We start from the raw sequence: 25,382 nt of genomic DNA on the forward strand, positions 1-25,382 counted from the left end.
CCCAGGGGCGTGGTTCCGGATGGGCCAGGCTGCTGCTGCTGCTGCAGGGCTCTGAGACCACCCAGCCTGCCCCGTTCAGTTGGCCTGGCGGCCCCGAATGTGCTCGGATCGATGATGACTCCCTCCTTCTGCATTCCTTGGAAAAGCTGAACAAAATGAGTGAGAACTCCCTACCGTCGTTCTCATCGAAACTGAGGTCCAGCACGTTGTCTCCCCCGGGGACGGTAGGAGTGAGGGACAGCTTCCCCTCGGTCACACGCCGGCAGCCCACCCCCACCCCCACCACCGCGGCAACCACCGCTACCGGCAGCACCACCAGACCAGCAGCAGCACCAGCAGCACCACCACCACCACCACCACCACCACCACCACCACCACCTCCAGCCCGCAGGGTCCTCGGCCTCTTGAAAGCCGCATGTGGGGCTCAGGGCCCGGGGGGCGTATCCCCCCTTCCGCTGGCACGGAGGTCCTCGGAGACGTGGCCGGGCCCTTGTGGCGCGTCGGGCAGATGGCATCCCGGTCGTGGGAGTCCCGCAGGCAGGCGCTGGGCGAGGCCCTGTGAGCGCCTGTCCCGGAGCAGCGTGGGCCAGTGTGGCGCTCCAGGCGGAGCTCCTGGGGGAGCGTGTGGTTAGAGGCTGGCAGCGGCAGGCGCCATGCGTTCCGAGGAGAGCCCCGGGCCGGGCAAGCGGCGATGGGTGCCCGGGCCCCTCCTCCCGGTGGCATCGGTGGTGCGCCCCAGGGTCTCGGGGGCAGAGGGCCAAGGCCAGGACGCTGCCCTGGACAGCGCAGGGGTGGATCCCCGTGGAGGCCCCGTGGGGCCCCACGAGGCCCGTGGCGGGAGACCAGGCTGAAAGTGGAGCCACCGGGCAGGCTCTTGCCCTCGACAGACACGGCGGGGCCGGGGGAGGGAGGCCGGCGGGCTGATGGTGGGGACCTGCGTGGCGCGAACCTCCGGTTGTATGCTGACACAGCCGGTCACGGCTGCGAGGGTTGTGGGGGCCGTGCCCTCCAGCACCCGTCCCCGTTGGGCGGCCACCTGGTGGCTACGGCGGCCGGGTTTGGGGTGTCTCGGGGCCGCGTTTTGGTCCCTTAGCGGAGTGCCCCTGGGGCCTCCGTCCCCGAGGAGCGGCGACCGGTGGGCGTCTTCCCGGGGTCCCGAGGGTGTGCGTTTGCCATGAACCCCGGCGCGGCCGGGACGGTGTCCGCTGGCGCGGGCCCCCGAGGCCACGGAGGGCTTGCCCCGCACCCGGGCCTGGGCCCGCGGAGCTGGAGGTGCTTCTGCCGAGGTGCCTGTGACTGGTGGACCCGATGCCCCGGAGCCCCGGGGCACGGGGCACGCTCCTGACCTGTCCTTGCGGGCTTACGCCCCAGGCAGGGCAGGGCAGGGCAAGCCCCGGGATCCCGGAGGCCAGTCCGGATCTGGGCCTTGGGCAAAGGTGGAGCTGGTTAAAGGGCCGGCTGCCGTGGGCTGGAGGAGAGGTGGCCTCCTTCCCTCGCTCCTCGCGCCTTTCCGCGGCGTCGCGCTGGGTGAGCGACGCCGCCCGGGCCAGGGCCGTTGTCCCTGCGCCGAGCGAGGGGTCCTGCCTAGAGTCCCGCAGGGTGTCTGACGGAAACGTCCGCTTGGCTTGGGGCCGGGCGTTGTAAGATCCCTGCCTTGGCCGGGGCGTGGCCTGTGGGAACACAGGGTAGGTGGGGGTGGGGAGATGCCGGGCACGCCGGAGCCTGCGCACCGGGACCGAGCGGCCGAATGAGTGCCCCTTCCCTCAGGGGTGGTCCCCACGAAGCCCGCTGGCCCTGGACACACCCCTGCGCTGGGTGGGAACGGGCCCTGCCTTCAGTCGGGCGGTCAGCCGGCCGCCCGGGGACCACGGGAAGCACATGACAAGAGCTGTGCCGGCTGAGCACCAAGGGCCTTTGGGCGGAGTGCGCGGGTGGTGGCGCCTGGTCCCGGGTCCAAGCGCCCCCTCTTGTCGCGAGGGCTGTGGGTCGGCATAGGGCCAGGCCCTGACGTCCCAGGGTTTGCCGTGTCCGTGGGCCCTGGGATTTTGTCGGTGGTCGCTGAGGGTCGGTGTCCTGCGGTCACGCCGGGACAGGGGTCACGGCGACAGAGGTCCCATGGCAGGGGCCTCCGCCCCCGCCAGCGTTAGCGGCTGGAGACGGCGTGCTCTGCCTTGCCAGGAGGACTCGGTCACGCGGGGTCTCTGGCCTTTTTCCGCCACCCCTCGGCGGTGTGGACCGTGGCGCTCGGAGTTTCCGTGGCACCGATCTTGCGGCACGGCCTGGCGCGCCGGGAGGCCTGGGTTCCCGGTCCCCGGAGGGCTCTGCCCGGGCCCGAGGCCTCCTCCCAAGGGCAACCGCCCCGTGGCCCCCCCAACAGCCGAAAGCCACCCGCCGGCCAGTTCCCTCCCCCATGCTCCCGGGGCCCACAAGTCCTACCCGCCCTCGCAAGCCAAGGCACACCCAACCGTACAACCCTTCCGCGGACGAGCTCGCACGCCCGCGCCCCTACGCAGGCACACACACGCGCACACACAGAGACACCGACCCGTGACCACACGCACACACCCTCGGCACACGCACACTCGCACCCGACGCCACGGAGGTCCCGCCCGTCCGCGGCCTTGACTGGCCTGCGTGCGGGGCATCCGGCCCGGCTGCCGCCCGGACTGCGGGACAGAGGGACAGGCACAGGCAGAGGCAGGAGGCCTTGCCCCCAGGCCCGTTCGGAGCCGCGTGGCGAGCTACGCCCCTGGGTCCTTTGCTCACGCGTGCGTGCTCCTTTTCCACACTTGTCAGGCGCGGTGCGACGCTGGGTGGGCTCACGGTCACCCCAGAGAAGATGGCCTTCCTGTCCTCGGATGCGCGGAGCTTGGCCGGGTCCGCGGACGAAGTGCGGACCAGCGCGGGCACCCTGCGGACGGATCGGCGAGACGGTAAGCCTGCCGCCGCCTCCGGCGGCTCCCCTGGCGCCGGGATTTCGCGCGCCTGCCGGAGAGGCTGCCAGTGCGCGCCAGCCTTGTGGCGAGCGGGGTCTGGCCCCCAGTGGAGGTTGCACCCTTGCTCTTGCCCAGGGGCGTGGTTCCGGATGGGCCAGGCTGCTGCTGCTGCTGCAGGGCTCTGAGGCCACCCAGCCTGCCCCGTTCAGTTGGCCTGGCGGCCCCGAATGTGCTCGGATCGATGATGACTCCCTCCTTCTGCATTCCTTGGAAAAGCTGAACAAAATGAGTGAGAACTCCCTACCGTCGTTCTCATCGAAACTGAGGTCCAGCACGTTGTCTCCCCCGGGGAAGGTAGGAGTGAGGGACAGCTTCCCCTCGGTCACACGCCGGCAGCCCACCCCCACCCCCACCACCGCGGCAACCACCGCCACCGGCAGCACCACCAGACCAGCAGCAGCACCAGCAGCACCACCACCACCACCACCACCACCACCACCACCACCTCCAGCCCGCAGGGTCCTCGGCCTCTTGAAAGCCGCATGTGGGGCTCAGGGCCCGGGGGGCGTATCCCCCCTTCCGCTGGCACGGAGGTCCTCGGAGACGTGGCCGGGCCCTTGTGGCGCGTCGGGCAGATGGCATCCCGGTCGTGGGAGTCCCGCAGGCAGGCGCTGGGCGAGGCCCTGTGAGCGCCTGTCCCGGAGCAGCGTGGGCCAGTGTGGCGCTCCAGGCGGAGCTCCTGGGGGAGCGTGTGGTTAGAGGCTGGCAGCGGCAGGCGCCATGCGTTCCGAGGAGAGCCCCGGGCCGGGCAAGCGGCGATGCGTGCCCGGGCCCCTCCTCCCGGTGGCATCGGTGGTGCGCCCCAGGGTCTCGGGGGCAGAGGGCCAAGGCCAGGACGCTGCCCTGGACAGCGCAGGGGTGGATCCCCGTGGAGGCCCCGTGGGGCCCCACGAGGCCCGTGGCGGGAGACCAGGCTGAAAGTGGAGCCACCGGGCAGGCTCTTGCCCTCGACAGACACGGCGGGGCCGGGGGAGGGAGGCCGGCGGGCTGATGGTGGGGACCTGCGTGGCGCGAACCTCCGGTTGTATGCTGACATAGCCGGTCACGGCTGCGAAGGTTGTGGGGGCCGTGCCCTCCAGCACCCGTCCCCGTTGGGCGGCCACCTGGTGGCTACGGCGGCCCGGTTCGGGGTGTCTCGGGGCCGCGTTTCGGTCCCTTAGCGGAGTGCCCCTGGGGCCTCCGTCCCCGAGGAGCGGCGACCGGTGGGCGTCTTCCCGGGGTCCCGAGGGTGTGCGTTTGCCATGAACCCCGGCGCGGCCGGGACGGTGTCCGCTGGCGCGGGCCCCCGAGGCCACGGAGGGCTTGCCCCGCACCCGGGCCTGGGCCCGCGAAGCTGGAGGTGCTTCTGCCGAGGTGCCTGTGACTGGTGGACCCGATGCCCCGGAGCCCCGGGGCACGGGGCACGCTCCTGACCTGTCCTTGCGGGCTTACGCCCCAGGCAGGGCAGGGCAGGGCAAGCCCCGGGATCCCGGAGGCCAGTCCGGATCTGGGCCTTGGGCAAAGGTGGAGCTGGTTAAAGGGCCGGCTGCCGTGGGCTGGAGGAGAGGTGGCCTCCTTCCCTCGCTCCTCGCGCCTTTCCGCGGCGTCGCGCTGGGTGAGCGACGCCGCCCGGGCCAGGGCCGTTGTCCCTGCGCCGAGCGAGGGGTCCTGCCTAGAGTCCCGCAGGGTGTCTGACGGAAACGTCCGCTTGGCTTGGGGCCGGGCGTTGTAAGATCCCTGCCTTGGCCGGGGCGTGGCCTGTGGGAACACAGGGTAGGTGGGGGTGGGGAGATGCCGGGCACGCCGGAGCCTGCGCACCGGGACCGAGCGGCCGAATGAGTGGCCCTTCCCTCAGGGGTGGTCCCCACGAAGCCCGCTGGCCCTGGACACACCCCTGCGCTGGGTGGGAACGGGCCCTGCCTTCAGTCGGGCGGTCAGCCGGCCGCCCGGGGACCACGGGAAGCACATGACAAGAGCTGTGCCGGCTGAGCACCAAGGGCCTTTGGGCGGAGTGCGCGGGTGGTGGCGCCTGGTCCCGGGTCCAAGCGCCCCCTCTTGTCGCGAGGGCTGTGGGTCGGCATAGGGCCAGGCCCTGACGTCCCAGGGTTTGCCGTGTCCGTGGGCCCTGGGATTTTGTCGGTGGTCGCTGAGGGTCGGTGTCCTGCGGTCACGCCGGGACAGGGGTCACGGCGACAGAGGTCCCATGGCAGGGGCCTCCGCCCCCGCCAGCGTTAGCGGCTGGAGACGGCGTGCTCTGCCTTGCCAGGAGGACTCGGTCACGCGGGGTCTCTGGCCTTTTTCCGCCACCCCTCGGCGGTGTGGACCGTGGCGCTCGGAGTTTCCGTGGCACCGATCTTGCGGCACGGCCTGGCGCGCCGGGAGGCCTGGGTTCCCGGTCCCCGGAGGGCTCTGCCCGGGCCCGAGGCCTCCTCCCAAGGGCAACCGCCCCGTGGCCCCCCCAACAGCCGAAAGCCACCCGCCGGCCAGTTCCCTCCCCCATGCTCCCGGGGCCCACAAGTCCTACCCGCCCTCGCAAGCCAAGGCACACCCAACCGTACAACCCTTCCGCGGACGAGCTCGCACGCCCGCGCCCCTACGCAGGCACACACACGCGCACACACAGAGACACCGACCCGTGACCACACGCACACACCCTCGGCACATGCACACTCGCACCCGACGCCACGGAGGTCCCGCCCGTCCGCGGCCTTGACTGGCCTGCGTGCGGGGCATCCGGCCCGGCTGCCGCCCGGACTGCGGGACAGAGGGACAGGCACAGGCAGAGGCAGGAGGCCTTGCCCCCAGGCCCGTTCGGAGCCGCGTGGCGAGCTACGCCCCTGGGTCCTTTGCTCACGCGTGCGTGCTCCTTTTCCACACTTGTCAGGCGCGGTGCGACGCCGGGTGGGCTCACGGTCACCCCAGAGAAGATGGCCTTCCTGTCCTCGGATGCGCGGAGCTTGGCCGGGTCCGCGGACGAAGTGCGGACCAGCGCGGGCACCCTGCGGACGGATCGGCGAGACGGTAAGCCTGCCGCCGCCTCCGGCGGCTCCCCTGGCGCCGGGATTTCGTGCGCCTGCCGGAGAGGCTGCCAGTGCGCGCCAGCCTTGTGGCGAGCGGGGTCTGGCCCCCAGTGGAGGTTGCACCCTTGCTCTTGCCCAGGGGCGTGGTTCCGGATGGGCCAGGCTGCTGCTGCTGCTGCAGGGCTCTGAGGCCACCCAGCCTGCCCCGTTCAGTTGGCCTGGCGGCCCCGAATGTGCTCGGATCGATGATGACTCCCTCCTTCTGCATTCCTTGGAAAAGCTGAACAAAATGAGTGAGAACTCCCTACCGTCGTTCTCATCGAAACTGAGGTCCAGCACGTTGTCTCCCCCGGGGACGGTAGGAGTGAGGGACAGCTTCCCCTCGGTCACACGCCGTCAGCCCACCCCCACCCCCACCACCGCGGCAACCACCGCTACCGGCAGCACCACCAGACCAGCAGCAGCACCAGCAGCAGCACCACCACCACCACCACCACCACCACCACCACCACCTCCAGCCCGCAGGGTCCTCGGCCTCTTGAAAGCCGCATGTGGGGCTCAGGGCCCGGGGGGCGTATCCCCCCTTCCGCTGGCACGGAGGTCCTCGGAGACGTGGCCGGGCCCTTGTGGCGCGTCGGGCAGATGGCATCCCGGTCGTGGGAGTCCCGCAGGCAGGCGCTGGGCGAGGCCCTGTGAGCGCCTGTCCCGGAGCAGCGTGGGCCAGTGTGGCGCTCCAGGCGGAGCTCCTGGGGGAGCGTTTGGTTAGAGGCTGGCAGCGGCAGGCGCCATGCGTTCCGAGGAGAGCCCCGGGCCGGGCAAGCGGCGATGCGTGCCCGGGCCCCTCCTCCCGGTGGCATCGGTGGTGCGCCCCAGGGTCTCGGGGGCAGAGGGCCAAGGCCAGGACGCTGCCCTGGACAGCGCAGGGGTGGATCCCCGTGGAGGCCCCGTGGGGCCCCACGAGGCCCGTGACGGGAGACCAGGCTGAAAGTGGAGCCACCGGGCAGGCTCTTGCCCTCGACAGACACGGCGGGGCCGGGGGAGGGAGGCCGGCGGGCTGATGGTGGGGACCTGCGTGGCGCGAACCTCCGGTTGTATGCTGACATAGCCGGTCACGGCTGCGAAGGTTGTGGGGGCCGTGCCCTCCAGCACCCGTCCCCGTTGGGCGGCCACCTGGTGGCTACGGCGGCCGGGTTCGGGGTGTCTCGGGGCCGCGTTTCGGTCCCTTAGCGGAGTGCCCCTGGGGCCTCCGTCCCCGAGGAGCGGCGACCGGTGGGCATCTTCCCGGGGTCCCGAGGGTGTGCGTTTGCCATGAACCCCGGCGCGGCCGGGACGGTGTCCGCTGGCGCGGGCCCCCGAGGCCACGGAGGGCTTGCCCCGCACCCGGGCCTGGGCCCGCGGAGCTGGAGGTGCTTCTGCCGAGGTGCCTGTGACTGGTGGACCCGATGCCCCGGAGCCCCGGGGCACGGGGCACGCTCCTGACCTGTCCTTGCGGGCTTACGCCCCAGGCAGGGCAGGGCAGGGCAAGCCCCGGGATCCCGGAGGCCAGTCCGGATCTGGGCCTTGGGCAAAGGTGGAGCTGGTTAAAGGGCCGGCTGCCGTGGGCTGGAGGAGAGGTGGCCTCCTTCCCTCGCTCCTCGCGCCTTTCCGCGGCGTCGCGCTGGGTGAGCGACGCCGCCCGGGCCAGGGCCGTTGTCCCTGCGCCGAGCGAGGGGTCCTGCCTAGAGTCCCGCAGGGTGTCTGACGGAGACGTCCGCTTGGCTTGGGGCCGGGCGTTGTAAGATCCCTGCCTTGGCCGGGGCGTGGCCTGTGGGAACACAGGGTAGGTGGGGGTGGGGAGATGCCGGGCACGCCGGAGCCTGCGCACCGGGACCGAGCGGCCGAATGAGTGCCCCTTCCCTCAGGGGCGGTCCCCACGAAGCCCGCTGACCCTGGACACACCCCTGCGCTGGGTGGGAACGGGCCCTGCCTTCAGTCGGGCGGTCAGCCGGCCGCCCGGGGACCACGGGAAGCACATGACAAGAGCTGTGCCGGCTGAGCACCAAGGGCCTTTGGGCGGAGTGCGCGGGTGGTGGCGCCTGGTCCCGGGTCCAAGCGCCCCCTCTTCTCGCGAGGGCTGTGGGTCGGCATAGGGCCAGGCCCTGACGTCCCAGGGTTTGCCGTGTCCGTGGGCCCTGGGCTTTTGTCGGTGGTCGCTGAGGGTCAGTGTCCTGCGGTCACGCCGGGACAGGGGTCACGGCGACAGAGGTCCCATGGCAGGGGCCTCCGCCCCCGCCAGCGTTAGCGGCTGGAGACGGCGTGCTCTGCCTTGCCAGGAGGACTCGGACACGCGGGGTCTCTGGCCTTTTTCCGCCACCCCTCGGCGGTGTGGACCGTGGCGCTCGGAGTTTCCGTGGCACCGATCTTGCGGCACGGCCTGGCGCGCCGGGAGGCCTGGGTTCCCGGTCCCCGGAGGGCTCTGCACGGGCCCGAGGCCTCCTCCCAAGGGCAACCGCCCCGTGGCCCCCCCAATAGCCGAAAGCCACCCGCCGGCCAGTTCCCTCCCCCATGCTCCCGGGGCCCACAAGTCCTACCCGCCCTCGCAAGCCAAGGCACACCCAACCGTACCCCCCTTCCGCGGGCGCGCTTGCACGCCCGCGCCCCTACGCAGGCACACACACGCGCACACACAGAGACACCGACCCGTGACCACACGCACACACCCTCGGCACACGCACACTCGCACCCGACGCCACGGAGGTCCCGCCCGTCCGCGGCCTTGACTGGCCTGCGTGCGGGGCATCCGGCCCGGCTGCCGCCCGGACTGCGGGACAGAGGGACAGGCACAGGCAGAGGCAGGAGGCCTTGCCCCCAGGCCCGTTCGGAGCCGCGTGGCGAGCTACGCCCCTGGGTCCTTTGCTCACGCGTGCGTGCTCCTTTTCCACACTTGTCAGGCGCGGTGCGACGCAGGGTGGGCTCACGGTCACCCCAGAGAAGATGGCCTTCCTGTCCTCGGATGCACGGAGCTTGGCCGGGTCCGCGGACGAAGTGCGGACCAGCGCGGGCACCCTGCGGACGGATCGGCGAGACGGTAAGCCTGCCGCCGCCTCCGGCGGCTCCCCTGGCGCCGGGATTTCGCGCGCCTGCCGGAGAGGCTGCCAGTGCGCGCCAGCCTTGTGGCGAGCGGGGTCTGGCCCCCAGTGGAGGTTGCACCCTTGCTCTTGCCCAGGGGCGTGGTTCCGGATGGGCCAGGCTGCTGCTGCTGCTGCAGGGCTCTGAGACCACCCAGCCTGCCCCGTTCAGTTGGCCTGGCGGCCCCGAATGTGCTCGGATCGATGATGACTCCCTCCTTCTGCATTCCTTGGAAAAGCTGAACAAAATGAGTGAGAACTCCCTACCGTCGTTCTCATCGAAACTGAGGTCCAGCACGTTGTCTCCCCCGGGGACGGTAGGAGTGAGGGACAGCTTCCCCTCGGTCACACGCCGGCAGCCCACCCCCACCCCCACCACCGCGGCAACCACCGCTACCGGCAGCACCACCAGACCAGCAGCAGCACCAGCAGCACCACCACCACCACCACCACCACCACCACAACCACCACCTCCAGCCCGCAGGGTCCTCGGCCTCTTGAAAGCCGCATGTGGGGCTCAGGGCCCGGGGGGCGTATCCCCCCTTCCGCTGGCACGGAGGTCCTCGGAGACGTGGCCGGGCCCTTGTGGCGCGTCGGGCAGATGGCATCCCGGTCGTGGGAGTCCCGCAGGCAGGCGCTGGGCGAGGCCCTGTGAGCGCCTGTCCCGGAGCAGCGTGGGCCAGTGTGGCGCTCCAGGCGGAGCTCCTGGGGGAGCGTGTGGTTAGAGGCTGGCAGCGGCAGGCGCCATGCGTTCCGAGGAGAGCCCCGGGCCGGGCAAGCGGCGATGGGTGCCCGGGCCCCTCCTCCCGGTGGCATCGGTGGTGCGCCCCAGGGTCTCGGGGGCAGAGGGCCAAGGCCAGGACGCTGCCCTGGACAGCACAGGGGTGGATCCCCGTGGAGGCCCCGTGGGGCCCCACGAGGCCCGTGGCAGGAGACCAGGCTGAAAGTGGAGCCACCGGGCAGGCTCTTGCCCTCGACAGACACGGCGGGGCCGGGGGAGGGAGGCCGGCGGGCTGATGGTGGGGACCTGCGTGGCGCGAACCTCCGGTTGTATGCTGACACAGCCGGTCACGGCTGCGAGGGTTGTGGGGGCCGTGCCCTCCAGCACCCGTCCCCGTTGGGCGGCCACCTGGTGGCTACGGCGGCCGGGTTTGGGGTGTCTCGGGGCCGCGTTTTGGTCCCTTAGCGGAGTGCCCCTGGGGCCTCCGTCCCCGAGGAGCGGCGACCGGTGGGCGTCTTCCCGGGGTCCCGAGGGTGTGCGTTTGCCATGAACCCCGGCGCGGCCGGGACGGTGTCCGCTGGCGCGGGCCCCCGAGGCCACGGAGGGCTTGCCCCGCACCCGGGCCTGGGCCCGCGGAGCTGGAGGTGCTTCTGCCGAGGTGCCTGTGACTGGTGGACCCGATGCCCCGGAGCCCCGGGGCACGGGGCACGCTCCTGACCTGTCCTTGCGGGCTTACGCCCCAGGCAGGGCAGGGCAGGGCAAGCCCCGGGATCCCGGAGGCCAGTCCGGATCTGGGCCTTGGGCAAAGGTGGAGCTGGTTAAAGGGCCGGCTGCCGTGGGCTGGAGGAGAGGTGGCCTCCTTCCCTCGCTCCTCGCGCCTTTCCGCGGCGTCGCGCTGGGTGAGCGACGCCGCCCGGGCCAGGGCCGTTGTCCCTGCGCCGAGCGAGGGGTCCTGCCTAGAGTCCCGCAGGGTGTCTGACGGAAACGTCCGCTTGGCTTGGGGCCGGGCGTTGTAAGATCCCTGCCTTGGCCGGGGCGTGGCCTGTGGGAACACAGGGTAGGTGGGGGTGGGGAGATGCCGGGCACGCCGGAGCCTGCGCACCGGGACCGAGCGGCCGAATGAGTGCCCCTTCCCTCAGGGGTGGTCCCCACGAAGCCCGCTGGCCCTGGACACACCCCTGCGCTGGGTGGGAACGGGCCCTGCCTTCAGTCGGGCGGTCAGCCGGCCGCCCGGGGACCACGGGAAGCACATGACAAGAGCTGTGCCGGCTGAGCACCAAGGGCCTTTGGGCGGAGTGCGCGGGTGGTGGCGCCTGGTCCCGGGTCCAAGCGCCCCCTCTTGTCGCGAGGGCTGTGGGTCGGCATAGGGCCAGGCCCTGACGTCCCAGGGTTTGCCGTGTCCGTGGGCCCTGGGATTTTGTCGGTGGTCGCTGAGGGTCGGTGTCCTGCGGTCACGCCGGGACAGGGGTCACGGCGACAGAGGTCCCATGGCAGGGGCCTCCGCCCCCGCCAGCGTTAGCGGCTGGAGACGGCGTGCTCTGCCTTGCCAGGAGGACTCGGTCACGCGGGGTCTCTGGCCTTTTTCCGCCACCCCTCGGCGGTGTGGACCGTGGCGCTCGGAGTTTCCGTGGCACCGATCTTGCGGCACGGCCTGGCGCGCCGGGAGGCCTGGGTTCCCGGTCCCCGGAGGGCTCTGCCCGGGCCCGAGGCCTCCTCCCAAGGGCAACCGCCCCGTGGCCCCCCCAACAGCCGAAAGCCACCCGCCGGCCAGTTCCCTCCCCCATGCTCCCGGGGCCCACAAGTCCTACCCGCCCTCGCAAGCCAAGGCACACCCAACCGTACAACCCTTCCGCGGACGAGCTCGCACGCCCGCGCCCCTACGCAGGCACACACACGCGCACACACAGAGACACCGACCCGTGACCACACGCACACACCCTCGGCACACGCACACTCGCACCCGACGCCACGGAGGTCCCGCCCGTCCGCGGCCTTGACTGGCCTGCGTGCGGGGCATCCGGCCCGGCTGCCACCCGGACTGCGGGACAGAGGGACAGGCACAGGCAGAGGCAGGAGGCCTTGCCCCCAGGCCCGTTCGGAGCCGCGTGGCGAGCTACGCCCCTGGGTCCTTTGCTCACGCGTGCGTGCTCCTTTTCCACACTTGTCAGGCGCGGTGCGACGCCGGGTGGGCTCACGGTCACCCCAGAGAAGATGGCCTTCCTGTCCTCGGATGCGCGGAGCTTGGCCGGGTCCGCGGACGAAGTGCGGACCAGCGCGGGCACCCTGCGGACGGATCGGCGAGACGGTAAGCCTGCCGCCGCCTCCGGCGGCTCCCCTGGCGCCGGGATTTCGCGCGCCTGCCGGAGAGGCTGCCAGTGCGCGCCAGCCTTGTGGCGAGCGGGGTCTGGCCCCCAGTGGAGGTTGCACCCTTGCTCTTGCCCAGGGGCGTGGTTCCGGATGGGCCAGGCTGCTGCTGCTGCTGCAGGGCTCTGAGGCCACCCAGCCTGCCCCGTTCAGTTGGCCTGGCGGCCCCGAATGTGCTCGGATCGATGATGACTCCCTCCTTCTGCATTCCTTGGAAAAGCTGAACAAAATGAGTGAGAACTCCCTACCGTCGTTCTCATCGAAACTGAGGTCCAGCACGTTGTCTCCCCCGGGGACGGTAGGAGTGAGGGACAGCTTCCCCTCGGTCACACGCCGGCAGCCCACCCCCACCCCCACCACCGCGGCAACCACCGCCACCGGCAGCACCACCAGACCAGCAGCAGCACCAGCAGCACCACCACCACCACCACCACCACCACCACCACCACCACCACCTCCAGCCCGCAGGGTCCTCGGCCTCTTGAAAGCCGCGTGTGGGGCTCAGGGCCCGGGGGGCGCATCCCCCCTTCCGCTGGCACGGAGGTCCTCGGAGACGTGGCCGGGCCCTTGTGGCGCGTCGGGCAGATGGCATCCCGGTCGTGGGAGTCCCGCAGGCAGGCGCTGGGCGAGGCCCTGTGAGCGCCTGTCCCGGAGCAGCGTGGGCCAGTGTGGCGCTCCAGGCGGAGCTCCTGGGGGAGCGTGTGGTTAGAGGCTGGCAGCGGCAGGCGCCATGCGTTCCGAGGAGAGCCCCGGGCCGGGCAAGCGGCGATGCGTGCCCGGGCCCCTCCTCCCGGTGGCATCGGTGGTGCGCCCCAGGGTCTCGGGGGCAGAGGGCCAAGGCCAGGACGCTGCCCTGGACAGCGCAGGGGTGGATCCCCGTGGAGGCCCCGTGGGGCCCCACGAGGCCCGTGGCGGGAGACCAGGCTGAAAGTGGAGCCACCGGGCAGGCTCTTGCCCTCGACAGACACGGCGGGGCCGGGGGAGGGAGGCCGGCGGGCTGATGGTGGGGACCTGCGTGGCGCGAACCTCCGGTTGTATGCTGACACAGCCGGTCACGGCTGCGAGGGTTGTGGGGGCCGTGCCCTCCAGCACCCGTCCCCGTTGGGCGGCCACCTGGTGGCTACGGCGGCCGGGTTCGGGGTGTCTCGGGGCCGCGTTTCGGTCCCTTAGCGGAGTGCCCCTGGGGCCTCCGTCCCCGAGGAGCAGCGACCAGTGGGCGTCTTCCCGGGGTCCCGAGGGTGTGCGTTTGCCATGAACCCCGGCGCGGCCGGGACGGTGTCCGCTGGCGCGGGCCCCCGAGGCCACGGAGGGCTTGCCCCGCACCCGGTCCTGGGCCCGCGGAGCTGGAGGTGCTTCTGCCGAGGTGCCTGTGACTGGTGGACCCGATGCCCCGGAGCCCCGGGGCACGGGGCACGCTCCTGACCTGTCCTTGCGGGCTTGTGCCCCAGGCAGGGCAGGGCAGGGCAAGCCCCGGGATCCCGGAGGCCAGTCCGGATCTGGGCCTTGGGCAAAGGTGGAGCTGGTTAAAGGGCCGGCTGTCGTGGGCTGGAGGAGAGGTGGCCTCCTTCCCTCACTCCTCGCGCCTTTCTGCGGCGTCGCGCTGGGTGAGCGACGCCACCCGGGCCAGGGCCCTTGTCCCTGCGCTGAGCGAGGGGTCCTGCCTAGAGTCCCGCAGGGTGTCTGACGGAGACGTCCGCTTGGCTTGGGGCCGGGCGTTGTAAGATCCCTGCCTTGGCCGGGGCGTGGCCAGTGGGAACACAGGGTAGGTGGGGGTGGGGAGATGCCGGGCACGCCGGAGCCTGCGCACCGGGACCGAGCGGCCGAATGAGTGCCCCTTCCCTCAGGGGCGGTCCCCACGAAGCCCGCTGACCCTGGACACACCCCTGCGCTGGGTGAGAACGGGCCCTGCCTTCAGTCGGGCGGTCAGCCGGCCGCCCGGGGACCACGGGAAGCACATGACAAGAGCTGTGCCGGCTGAGCACCAAGGGCCTTTGGGCGGAGTGCGCGGGTGGTGGCGCCTGGTCCCGGGTCCAAGCGCCCCCTCTTCTCGCGAGGGCTGTGGGTCGGCATAGGGCCAGGCCCTGACGTCCCAGGGTTTGCCGTGTCCGTGGGCCCTGGGGTTTTGTCGGTGGTCGCTGAGGGTCGGTGTCCTGCGGTCACGCCGGGACAGGGGTCACGGCGACAGAGGTCCCATGGCAGGGGCCTCCGCCCCCGCCAGCGTTAGCGGCTGGAGACGGCGTGCTCTGCCTTGCCAGGAGGACTCGGACACGCGGGGTCTCTGGCCTTTTTCCGCCACCCCTCGGCGGTGTGGACCGTGGCGCTCGGAGTTTCCGTGGCACCGATCTTGCGGCACGGCCTGGCGCGCCGGGAGGCCTGGGTTCCCGGTCCCCGGAGGGCTCTGCACGGGCCCGAGGCCTCCTCCCAAGGGCAACCGCCCCGTGGCCGCCCCAACAGCCGAAAGCCACCCGCCGGCCAGTTCCCTCCCCCATGCTCCCGGGGCCCACAAGTCCTACCCGCCCTCGCAAACCAAGGCACACCCAACCGTACACCCCTTCCGCGGACGCGCTCGCACGCCCGCGCCCCTACGCAGGCACACACACGCGCACACAAAGAGACACCGACCCGTGACCACACGCACACACCCTCGGCACACGCACACTCGCACCCGACGCCACGGAGGTCCCGCCCGTCCGCGGCCTTGACTGGCCTGCGTGCGGGGCATCCGGCCCGGCTGCCGCCCGGACTGCGGGACAGAGGGACAGGCACAGGCAGAGGCAGGAGGCCTTGCCCCCAGGCCCGTTCAGAGCCGCGTGGCGAGCTACGCCCCTGGGTCCTTTGCTCACGCGTGCGTGCTCCTTTTCCACACTTGTCAGGCGCGGTGCGACGCCGGGTGGGCTCACGGTGACCCCAGAGAAGATGGCCTTCCTGTCCTCGGATGCGCGGAGCTTGGCCGGGTCCGCGGACGAAGTGCGGACCAGCGCGGGCACCCTGCGGACGGATCGTCGAGACGGTAAGCCTGCCGCCGCCTCCGGCGGCTCCCCTGGCGCCGGGATTTCGCGCGCCTGCCGGAGAGGCTGCCAGTGCGCGCCAGCCTTGTGGCGAGCGGGGTCTGGCCCCCAGTGGAGGTTGCACCCTTGCTCTTGCCCAGGGGCGTGGTTCCGGATGGGCCAGGCTGCTGCTGCTGCTGCAGGGCTCTGAGGCCACCCAGCCTGCCCCGTTCAGTTGGCCTGGCGGCCCCGAATGTGCTCGGATCGATGATGACTCCCTCCTTCTGCATTCCTTGGAAAAGCTGAACAAAATGAGTGAGAACTCCCTACCGTCGTTCTCATCGAAACTGAGGTCCAGCACGTTGTCTGCCCCGGGGACGGTAGGAGTGAGGGACAGCTTCCCCTCGGTCACACGCCGGCAGCCCACCCCCACCCCCACCACCGCGGCAACCACCGCCACCGGCAGCACCAGCAGCAGCACCAGCAGCAGCAGCAGCACCACCACCACCACCACCACCACCACCACCTCCAGCCCGCAGGGTCCTCGGCCTCTTGAAAGCCGCGTGTGGGGCTCAGGGCCCGGGGGTCGTATCCCCCCTTCCGCTGGCACGGAGGTCCTCGGAGACGTGGCCGGGCCCTTGTGGCGCGTCGGGCAGATGGCATCCCGGTCGTGGGAGTCCCGCAGGCAGGCGCTGGGCGAGGCCCTGTGAGCGCCTGTCCCGGAGCAGCGTGGGCCAGTGTGGCGCTCCAGGCGGAGCTCCTGGGGGAGCGTGTGGTTAGAGGCTGGCAGCGGCAGGCGCCATGCGTTCCGAGGAGAGCCCCGAGCCGGGCAAGCGGCGATGCGTGCCCGGGCCCCTCCTCCCGGTGGCATCGGTGGTGCGCCCCAGGGTCTCGGGGGCAGAGGGCAAAGGCCAGGACGCTGCCCTGGACAGCGCAGGGGTGGATCCCCGTGGAGGCCCCGTGGGGCCCCACGAGGCCCGTGGCGGGAGACCAGGCTGAAAGTGGAGCCACCGGGCAGGCTCTTGCCCTCGACAGACACGGCGGGGCCGGGGGAGGGAGGCCGGCAGGCTGATGGTGGGGACCTGCGTGGCGCGAACCTCCGGTTGTATGCTGACACAGCCGGTCACGGCTGCGAGGGTTGTGGGGGCCGTGCCCTCCAGCACCCGTCCCCGTTGGGCGGCCACCTGGTGGCTACGGCGGCCGGGTTTGGGGTGTCTCGGGGCCGCGTTTCGGTCCCTTAGCGGAGTGCCCCTGGGGCCTCCGTCCCCGAGGAGCGGCGACCGGTGGGCGTCTTCCCGGGGTCCCGAGGGTGTGCGTTTGCCATGAACCCCGGCGCGGCCGGGACGGTGTCCGCTGGCGCGGGCCCCCGAGGCCACGGAGGGCTTGCCCCGCACCCGGGCCTGGGCCCGCGGACCTGGAGGTGCTTCTGCCGAGGTGCCTGTGACTGGTGGACCTGATGCCCCGGAGCCTCGGGCGGGGCACGGGGCACGTTCCAGACCTGTCCTTGCGGGCTTGCGCCCCAGGCAGGGCAGGGCAGGGCAAGCCCCGGGATCCCGGAGGCCAGTCCGGATCTGGGCCTTGGGCAAAGGTGGAGCTGGTTAAAGGGCCGGCTGCCGTGGGCTGGAGGAGAGGTGGCCTCCTTCCCTCGCTCCTCGCGCCTTTCCGCGGCGTCGCGCTGGGTGAGCGACGCCGCTCGGGCCAGGGCCCTTGACCCTGCGCCGAGCGAGCAGTCCTGCCTAGAGTCCCGCAGGGTGTCTGACGGAAACGTCCGCTTGGCTTGGGGCCGGGCGTTGTAAGATCCCTGCCTTGGCCGGGGCGTGGCCAGTGGGAACACAGGGTAGGTGGGGGTTGGGAGATGCCGGGCACGCCATAGCCTGCGCACCGGGACCGAGCGGCCGAATGAGTGCCCCTTCCCTCGGGGGCGGTCCCCACGAAGCCCGCTGGCCCTGGACACACCCCTGCGCTGGGTGGGAACGGGCCCTGCCTTCAGTCGGGCGGTCAGCCGGCCGCCCGGGGACCACGGGAAGCACATGACAAGAGCTGTGCCGGCTGAGCACCAAGGGCCTTTGGGCGGAGTGCGCGGGTGGTGGCGCCTGGTCCCGGGTCCAAGCGCCCCCTCTTCTCGCGAGGGCTGTGGGTCGGCATAGGGCCAGGCCCTGACGTCCCAGGGTTTGCCGTGTCCGTGGGCCCTGGGATTTTGTCGGTGGTCGCTGAGGGTCGGTGTCCTGCGGTCACGCCGGGACAGGGGTCACGGCGACAGAGGTCCCATGGCAGGGGCCTCCGCCCCCGCCAGCGTTAGCGGCTGGAGACGGCGTGCTCTGCCTTGCCAGGAGGACTCGGACACGCGGGGTCTCTGGCCTTTTTCCGCCACCCCTCGGCGGTGTGGACCGTGGCGCTCGGAGTTTCCGTGGCACCGATCTTGTGGCACGGCCTGGCGCGCCGGGAGGCCTGGGTTCCCGGTCCCCGGAGGGCTCTGCCCGGGCCCGAGGCCTCCTCCCAAGGGCAACCGCCCCGTGGCCCCCCCAACAGCCGAAAGACACCCGCCGGCCAGTTCCCTCCCCCATGCTCCCGGGGCCCACAAATCCTACACGCCCTCGCAAACCAAGGCACACCCAACCGTACACCCCTTCCGCGGACGCGCTCGCACGCCCGCGCCCCTACGCAGGCACACACACGCGCACACAAAGAGACACCGACCCGTGACCACACGCACACACCCTCGGCACACGCACACTCGCACCCGACGCCACGGAGGTCCCGCCCGTCCGCGGCCTTGACTGGCCTGCGTGCGGGGCATCCGGCCCGGCTGCCGCCCGGACTGCGGGACAGAGGGACAGGCACAGGCAGAGGCAGGAGGCCTTGCCCCCAGGCCCGTTCAGAGCCGCGTGGCGAGCTACGCCCCTGGGTCCTTTGCTCACGCGTGCGTGCTCCTTTTCCACACTTGTCAGGCGCGGTGCGACGCCGGGTGGGCTCACGGTGACCCCAGAGAAGATGGCCTTCCTGTCCTCGGATGCGCGGAGCTTGGCCGGGTCCGCGGACGAAGTGCGGACCAGCGCGGGCACCCTGCGGACGGATCGTCGAGACGGTAAGCCTGCCGCCGCCTCCGGCGGCTCCCCTGGCGCCGGGATTTCGCGCGCCTGCCGGAGAGGCTGCCAGTGCGCGCCAGCCTTGTGGCGAGCGGGGTCTGGCCCCCAGTGGAGGTTGCACCCTTGCTCTTGCCCAGGGGCGTGGTTCCGGATGGGCCAGGCTGCTGCTGCTGCTGCAGGGCTCTGAGGCCACCCAGCCTGCCCCGTTCAGTTGGCCTGGCGGCCCCGAATGTGCTCGGATCGATGATGACTCCCTCCTTCTGCATTCCTTGGAAAAGCTGAACAAAATGAGTGAGAACTCCCTACCGTCGTTCTCATCGAAACTGAGGTCCAGCACGTTGTCTGCCCCGGGGACGGTAGGAGTGAGGGACAGCTTCCCCTCGGTCACACGCCGGCAGCCCACCCCCACCCCCACCACCGCGGCAACCACCGCCACCGGCAGCACCAGCAGCAGCACCAGCAGCAGCAGCAACACCACCACCACCACCACCACCACCACCACCTCCAGCCCGCAGGGTCCTCGGCCTCTTGAAAGCCGCGTGTGGGGCTCAGGGCCCGGGGGGCGTATCCCCCCTTCCGCTGGCACGGAGGTCCTCGGAGACGTGGCCGGGCCCTTGTGGCGCGTCGGGCAGATGGCATCCCGGTCGTGGGAGTCCCGCAGGCAGGCGCTGGGCGAGGCCCTGTGAGCGCCTGTCCCGGAGCAGCGTGGGCCAGTGTGGCGCTCCAGGCGGAGCTCCTGGGGGAGCGTGTGTTTAGAGGCTGGCAGCGGCAGGCGCCATGCGTTCCGAGCAGAGCCCCGGGCCGGGCAAGCGGCGATGCGTGCCCGGGCCCCTCCTCCCGGTGGCATCGGTGGTGCGCCCCAGGGTCTCGGGGGCAGAGGGCCAAGGCCAGGACGCTGCCCTGGACAGCGCAGGGGTGGATCCCCGTGGAGGCCCCGTGGGGCCCCACGAGGCCCGTGGCGGGAGACCAGGCTGAAAGTGGAGCCACCGGGCAGGCTCTTGCCCTCGACAGACACGGCGGGGCCGGGGGAGGGAGGCCGGCGGGCTGATGGTGGGGACCTGCGTGGCGCGCGCCTCCGGTTGTATGCTGACACAGCCGGTCACGGCTGCGAGGGTTGTGGGGGCCGTGCCCTCCAGCACCCGTCCCCGTTGGGCGGCCACCTGGTGGCTACGGCGGCCGGGTTTGGGGTGTCTCGGGGCCGCGTTTCGGTCCCTTAGCGGAGTGCCCCTGGGGCCTCCGTCCCCGAGGAGCGGCGACCGGTGGGCGTCTTCCCGGGGTCCCGAGGGTGTGCGTTTGCCATGAACCCCGGCGCGGCCGGGACGGTGTCCGCTGGCGCGGGCCCCCGAGGCCACGGAGGGCTTGCCCCGCACCCGGGCCTGGGCCCGCGGAGCTGGAGGTGCTTCTGCCGAGGTGCCTGTGACTGGTGGACCTGATGCCCCGGAGCCTCGGGCGGGGCACGGGGCACGTTCCAGACCTGTCCTTGCGGGCTTGCGCCCCAGGCAGGGCAGGGCAGGGCAAGCCCCGGGATCCCGGAGGCCAGTCCGGATCTGGGCCTTGGGCAAAGGTGGAGCTGGTTAAAGGGCCGGCTGCCGTGGGCTGGAGGAGAGGTGGCCTCCTTCCCTCGCTCCTCGCGCCTTTCCGCGGCGTCGCGCTGGGTGAGCGACGCCGCTCGGGCCAGGGCCCTTGACCCTGCGCCGAGCGAGCAGTCCTGCCTAGAGTCCCGCAGGGTGTCTGACGGAAACGTCCGCTTGGCTTGGGGCCGGGCGTTGTAAGATCCCTGCCTTGGCCGGGGCGTGGCCAGTGGGAACACAGGGTAGGTGGGGGTTGGGAGATGCCGGGCACGCCGTAGCCTGCGCACCGGGACCGAGCGGCCGAATGAGTGCCCCTTCCCTCAGGGGCGGTCCCCACGAAGCCCGCTGGCCCTGGACACACCCCTGCGCTGGGTGGGAACGGGCCCTGCCTTCAGTCGGGCGGTCAGCCGGCCGCCCGGGGACCACGGGAAGCACATGACAAGAGCTGTGCCGGCTGAGCACCAAGGGCCTTTGGGCGGAGTGCGCGGGTGGTGGCGCCTGGTCCCGGGTCCAAGCGCCCCCTCTTCTCGCGAGGGCTGTGGGTCGGCATAGGGCCAGGCCCTGACGTCCCAGGGTTTGCCGTGTCCGTGGGCCCTGGGATTTTGTCGGTGGTCGCTGAGGGTCGGTGTCCTGCGGTCACGCCGGGACAGGGGTCACGGCGACAGAGGTCCCATGGCAGGGGCCTCCGCCCCCGCCAGCGTTAGCGGCTGGAGACGGCGTGCTCTGCCTTGCCAGGAGGACTCGGACACGCGGGGTCTCTGGCCTTTTTCCGCCACCCCTCGGCGGTGTGGGCCGTGGCGCTCGGAGTTTCCGTGGCACCGATCTTGCGGCACGGCCTGGCGCGCCGGGAGGCCTGGGTTCCCGGTCCCCGGAGGGCTCTGCCCGGGCCCGAGGCCTCCTCCCAAGGGCAACCGCCCCGTGGCCCCCCCAACAGCCGAAAGCCACCCGCCGGCCAGTTCCCTCCCCCATGCTCCCGGGGCCCACAAATCCTACACGCCCTCGCAAGCCAAGGCACACCCAACCGTACCCCCCTTCCGCGGGTGCGCTCGCACGCCCGCGCCCCTACGCAGGCACACACACGCGCACACACAGAGACACCGACCCGTGACCACACGCACACACCCTCGGCACACGCACACTCGCACCCGACGCCACGGAGGTCCCGCCCGTCCGCGGCCTTGACTGGCCTGCGTGCGGGGCATCCGGCCCGGCTGCCGCCCGGACTGCGGGACAGAGGGACAGGCACAGGCAGAGGCAGGAGGCCTTGCCCCCAGGCCCGTTCGGAGCCGCGTGGCGAGCTACGCCCCTGGGTCCTTTGCTCACGCGTGCGTGCTCCTTTTCCACACTTGTCAGGCGCGGTGCGACGCCGGGTGGGCTCACGGTCACCCCAGAGAAGATGGCCTTCCTGTCCTCGGATGCGCGGAGTTGGCCGGGTCCGCGGACGAAGTGCGGACCAGCGCGGGCACCCTGCGGACGGATCGGCGAGACGGTAAGCCTGCCGCCGCCTCCGGCGGCTCCCCTGGCGCCGGGATTTCGCGCGCCTGCCGGAGAGGCTGCCAGTGCGCGCCAGCCTTGTGGCGAGCGGGGTCTGGCCCCCAGTGGAGGTTGCACCCTTGCTCTTGCCCAGGGGCGTGGTTCCGGATGGGCCAGGCTGCTGCTGCTGCTGCAGGGCTCTGAGGCCACCCAGCCTGCCCCGTTCAGTTGGCCGGGCGGCCCCGAATGTGCTCGGATCGATGATGACTCCCTCCTTCTGCATTCCTTGGAAAAGCTGAACAAAATGAGTGAGAACTCCCTACCGTCGTTCTCATCGAAACTGAGGTCCAGCACGTTGTCTCCCCCGGGGACGGTAGGAGTGAGGGACAGCTTCCCCTCGGTCACACGCCGGCAGCCCACCCCCACCCCCACCACCGCGGCAACCACCGCTACCGGCAGCACCACCAGACCAGCAGCAGCACCAGCAGCACCACCACCACCACCACCACCACCACCACCACCACCACCTCCAGCCCGCAGGGTCCTCGGCCTCTTGAAAGCCGCGTGTGGGGCTCAGGGCCCGGGGGGCGCATCCCCCCTTCCGCTGGCACGGAGGTCCTCGGAGACGTGGCCGGGCCCTTGTGGCGCGTCGGGCAGATGGCATCCCGGTCGTGGGAGTCCCGCAGGCAGGCGCTGGGCGAGGCCCTGTGAGCGCCTGTCCCGGAGCAGCGTGGGCCAGTGTGGCGCTCCAGGCGGAGCTCCTGGGGGAGCGTGTGGTTAGAGGCTGGCAGCGGCAGGCGCCATGCGTTCCGAGGAGAGCCCCGGGCCGGGCAAGCAGCGATGCGTGCCCGGGCCCCTCCTCCCGGTGGCATCGGTGGTGCGCCCCAGGGTCTCGGGGGCAGAGGGCCAAGGCCAGGATGCTGCCCTGGACAGCGCAGGGGTGGATCCCCGTGGAGGCCCCGTGGGGCCCCACGAGGCCCGTGGCGGGAGACCAGGCTGAAAGTGGAGCCACCGGGCAGGCTCTTGCCCTCGACAGACACGGCGGGGCCGGGGGAGGGAGGCCGGCGGGCTGATGGTGGGGACCTGCGTGGCGCGAACCTCCGGTTGTATGCTGACACAGCCGGTCACGGCTGCGAGGGTTGTGGGGGCCGTGCCCTCCAGCACCCGTCCCCGTTGGGCGGCCACCTGGTGGCTACGGCGGCCGGGTTCGGGGTGTCTCGGGGCCGCGTTTCGGTCCCTTAGCGGAGTGCCCCTGGGGCCTCCGTCCCCGAGGAGCAGCGACCAGTGGGCGTCTTCCCGGGGTCCCGAGGGTGTGCGTTTGCCATGAACCCCGGCGCGGCCGGGACGGTGTCCGCTTGCGCGGGCCCCCGAGGCCACGGAGGGCTTGCCCCGCACCCGGGCCTGGGCCCGCGGAGCTGGAGGTGCTTCTGCCGAGGTGCCTGTGACTGGTGGACCCGATGCCCCGGAGCCCCGGGGCACGGGGCACGCTCCTGACCTGTCCTTGCGGGCTTGTGCCCCAGGCAGGGCAGGGCAGGGCAAGCCCCGGGATCCCGGAGGCCAGTCCGGATCTGGGCCTTGGGCAAAGGTGGAGCTGGTTAAAGGGCCGGCTGTCGTGGGCTGGAGGAGAGGTGGCCTCCTTCCCTCACTCCTCGCGCCTTTCTGCGGCGTCGCGCTGGGTGAGCGACGCCACCCGGGCCAGGGCCCTTGTCCCTGCGCTGACCGAGGGGTCCTGCCTAGAGTCCCGCAGGGTGTCTGACGGAGACGTCCGCTTGGCTTGGGGCCGGGCGTTGTAAGATCCCTGCCTTGGCCGGGGCGTGGCCAGTGGGAACACAGGGTAGGTGGGGGTGGGGAGATGCCGGGCACGCCGGAGCCTGCGCACCGGGACCGAGCGGCCGAATGAGTGCCCCTTCCCTCAGGGGCGGTCCCCACGAAGCCCGCTGACCCTGGACACACCCCTGCGCTGGGTGGGAACGGGCCCTGCCTTCAGTCGGGCGGTCAGCCGGCCGCCCGGGGACCACGGGAAGCACATGACAGGAGCTGTGCCGGCTGAGCACCAAGGGCCTTTGGGCGGAGAGCGCGGGTGGTGGCGCCTGGTCCCGGGTCCAAGCGCCCCCTCTTCTCGCGAGGGCTGTGGGTCGGCATAGGGCCAGGCCCTGACGTCCCAGGGTTTGCCGTGTCCGTGGGCCCTGGGGTTTTGTCGGTGGTCGCTGAGGTTCGGTGTCCTGCGGTCACGCCGGGACAGGGGTCACGGCGACAGAGGTCCCATGGCAGGGGCCTCCGCCCCCGCCAGCGTTAGCGGCTGGAGACGGCGTGCTCTGCCTTGCCAGGAGGACTCGGACACGCGGGGTCTCTGGCCTTTTTCCGCCACCCCTCGGCGGTGTGGACCGTGGCGCTCGGAGTTTCCGTGGCACCGATCTTGCGGCACGGCCTGGCGCGCCGGGAGGCCTGGGTTCCCGGTCCCCGGAGGGCTCTGCACGGGCCCGAGGCCTCCTCCCAAGGGCAACCGCCCCGTGGCCCCCCCAACAGCCGAAAGCCACCCGCCGGCCAGTTCCCTCCCCCATGCTCCCGGGGCCCACAAGTCCTACCCGCCCTCGCAAACCAAGGCACACCCAACCGTACACCCCTTCCGCGGACGCGCTCGCACGCCCGCGCCCCTACGCAGGCACACACACGCGCACACAAAGAGACACCGACCCGTGACCACACGCACACACCCTCGGCACACGCACACTCGCACCCGACGCCACGGAGGTCCCGCCCGTCCGCGGCCTTGACTGGCCTGCGTGCGGGGCATCCGGCCCGGCTGCCGCCCGGACTGCGGGACAGAGGGACAGGCACAGGCAGAGGCAGGAGGCCTTGCCCCCAGGCCCGTTCGGAGCCGCGTGGCGAGCTACGCCCCTGGGTCCTTTGCTCACGCGTGCGTGCTCCTTTTCCACAATTGTCAGGCGCGGTGCGACGCCGGGTGGGCTCACGGTCACCCCAGAGAAGATGGCCTTCCTGTCCTCGGATGCGCGGAGCTTGGCCGGGTCCGCGGACGAAGTGCGGACCAGCGCGGGCACCCTGCGGACGGATCGGCGAGACGGTAAGCCTGCCGCCGCCTCCGGCGGCTCCCCTGGCGCCGGGATTTCGCGCGCCTGCCGGAGAGGCTGCCAGTGCGCGCCAGCCTTGTGGCGAGCGGGGTCTGGCCCCCAGTGGAGGTTGCACCCTTGCTCTTGCCCAGGGGCGTGGTTCCGGATGGGCCAGGCTGCTGCTGCTGCTGCAGGGCTCTGAGGCCACCCAGCCTGCCCCGTTCAGTTGGCCTGGCAGCCCCGAATGTGCTCGGATCGATGATGACACCCTCCTTCTGCATTCCTTGGAAAAGCTGAACAAAATGAGTGAGAACTCCCTACCGTCGTTCTCATCGAAACTGAGGTCCAGCACGTTGTCTGCCCCGGGGACGGTAGGAGTGAGGGACAGCTTCCCCTCGGTCACACGCCGGCAGCCCAACCCCACCCCCACCACCGCGGCAACCACCGCCACCGGCAGCACCAGCAGCAGCACCAACAGCAGCAGCAGCACCACCACCACCACCACCACCACCACCACCTCCAGCCCGCAGGGTCCTCGGCCTCTTGAAAGCCGCGTGTGGGGCTCAGGGCCCGGGGGGCGTATCCCCCCTTCCGCTGGCACGGAGGTCCTCGGAGACGTGGCCGGGCCCTTGTGGCGCGTCGGGCAGATGGCATCCCGGTCGTGGGAGTCCCGCAGGCAGGCGCTGGGCGAGGCCCTGTGAGCGCCTGTCCCGGAGCAGCGTGGGCCAGTGTGGCGCTCCAGGCGGAGCTCCTGGGGGAGCGTGTGGTTAGAGGCTGGCAGCGGCAGGCGCCATGCGTTCCGAGGAGAGCCCCGGGCCGGGCAAGCGGCGATGCGTGCCCGGGCCCCTCCTCCCGGTGGCATCGGTGGTGCGCCCCAGGGTCTCGGGGGCAGAGGGCCAAGGCCAGGACGCTGCCCTGGACAGCGCAGGGGTTGATCCCCGTGGAGGCCCCGTGGGGCCCCACGAGACCCGTGGCGGGAGACCAGGCTGAAAGTGGAGCCACCGGGCAGG

General features: G+C 71.8%; 2 protein-coding genes and 9 non-coding genes across 12 annotated transcripts in view; all 11 read left to right on the plus strand.

Annotated features, from left to right (window-relative positions):
• The window catches only part of LOC123943504, a 110,513-nt gene extending 94,629 nt beyond the window's left edge, over nucleotides 1-15,884 (plus strand). Inside the window, exons 32-38 of the mRNA XM_046007801.1 lie at nucleotides 2,797-2,933; nucleotides 5,860-5,996; nucleotides 8,926-9,062; nucleotides 11,992-12,128; nucleotides 15,061-15,267; nucleotides 15,359-15,554; nucleotides 15,714-15,884. Coding sequence (XP_045863757.1) covers nucleotides 2,797-2,933; nucleotides 5,860-5,996; nucleotides 8,926-9,062; nucleotides 11,992-12,128; nucleotides 15,061-15,267; nucleotides 15,359-15,554; nucleotides 15,714-15,884 — 1,122 coding nt within the window. The remainder of the gene's footprint in view (nucleotides 1-2,796; nucleotides 2,934-5,859; nucleotides 5,997-8,925; nucleotides 9,063-11,991; nucleotides 12,129-15,060; nucleotides 15,268-15,358; nucleotides 15,555-15,713) is intronic.
• On the plus strand, nucleotides 106-200 carry LOC123945121. Its single transcript, XR_006819040.1, has one exon. It is a non-coding gene; the product is annotated as a small nucleolar RNA SNORD116 (small nucleolar RNA).
• On the plus strand, nucleotides 3,172-3,266 carry LOC123945122. Its single transcript, XR_006819041.1, has one exon. It is a non-coding gene; the product is annotated as a small nucleolar RNA SNORD116 (small nucleolar RNA).
• LOC123945123 lies at nucleotides 6,235-6,329 on the plus strand. Its single transcript, XR_006819042.1, has one exon. It is a non-coding gene; the product is annotated as a small nucleolar RNA SNORD116 (small nucleolar RNA).
• On the plus strand, nucleotides 9,301-9,395 carry LOC123945124. Its single transcript, XR_006819043.1, has one exon. It is a non-coding gene; the product is annotated as a small nucleolar RNA SNORD116 (small nucleolar RNA).
• On the plus strand, nucleotides 12,367-12,461 carry LOC123945126. The gene has a single exon (XR_006819044.1). It is a non-coding gene; the product is annotated as a small nucleolar RNA SNORD116 (small nucleolar RNA).
• On the plus strand, nucleotides 15,436-15,530 carry LOC123945127. Its single transcript, XR_006819045.1, has one exon. It is a non-coding gene; the product is annotated as a small nucleolar RNA SNORD116 (small nucleolar RNA).
• Nucleotides 15,885-18,497: 2,613 nt separating the features above from the next.
• LOC123945128 lies at nucleotides 18,498-18,592 on the plus strand. The gene has a single exon (XR_006819046.1). It is a non-coding gene; the product is annotated as a small nucleolar RNA SNORD116 (small nucleolar RNA).
• A 2,966-nt stretch (nucleotides 18,593-21,558) lies between these two features.
• On the plus strand, nucleotides 21,559-21,653 carry LOC123945130. Its single transcript, XR_006819048.1, has one exon. It is a non-coding gene; the product is annotated as a small nucleolar RNA SNORD116 (small nucleolar RNA).
• Nucleotides 21,587-25,382, plus strand: part of LOC123943846 — an 83,749-nt gene continuing 79,953 nt past the window's right edge. For both annotated transcript variants that reach the window (XM_046008218.1, XM_046008219.1), the window contains exons 1-2: nucleotides 21,587-21,677; nucleotides 24,250-24,386. In XM_046008218.1, coding sequence (XP_045864174.1) covers nucleotides 21,609-21,677; nucleotides 24,250-24,386 — 206 coding nt within the window. In that variant the 5' untranslated portion in view covers nucleotides 21,587-21,608. The remainder of the gene's footprint in view (nucleotides 21,678-24,249; nucleotides 24,387-25,382) is intronic.
• Nucleotides 24,625-24,719, plus strand: LOC123945135. The gene has a single exon (XR_006819053.1). It is a non-coding gene; the product is annotated as a small nucleolar RNA SNORD116 (small nucleolar RNA).

This window comes from Meles meles, chromosome 6 (assembly GCF_922984935.1).
Source record: "Meles meles chromosome 6, mMelMel3.1 paternal haplotype, whole genome shotgun sequence".
Lineage (NCBI taxonomy): Eukaryota > Metazoa > Chordata > Mammalia > Carnivora > Mustelidae > Meles > Meles meles.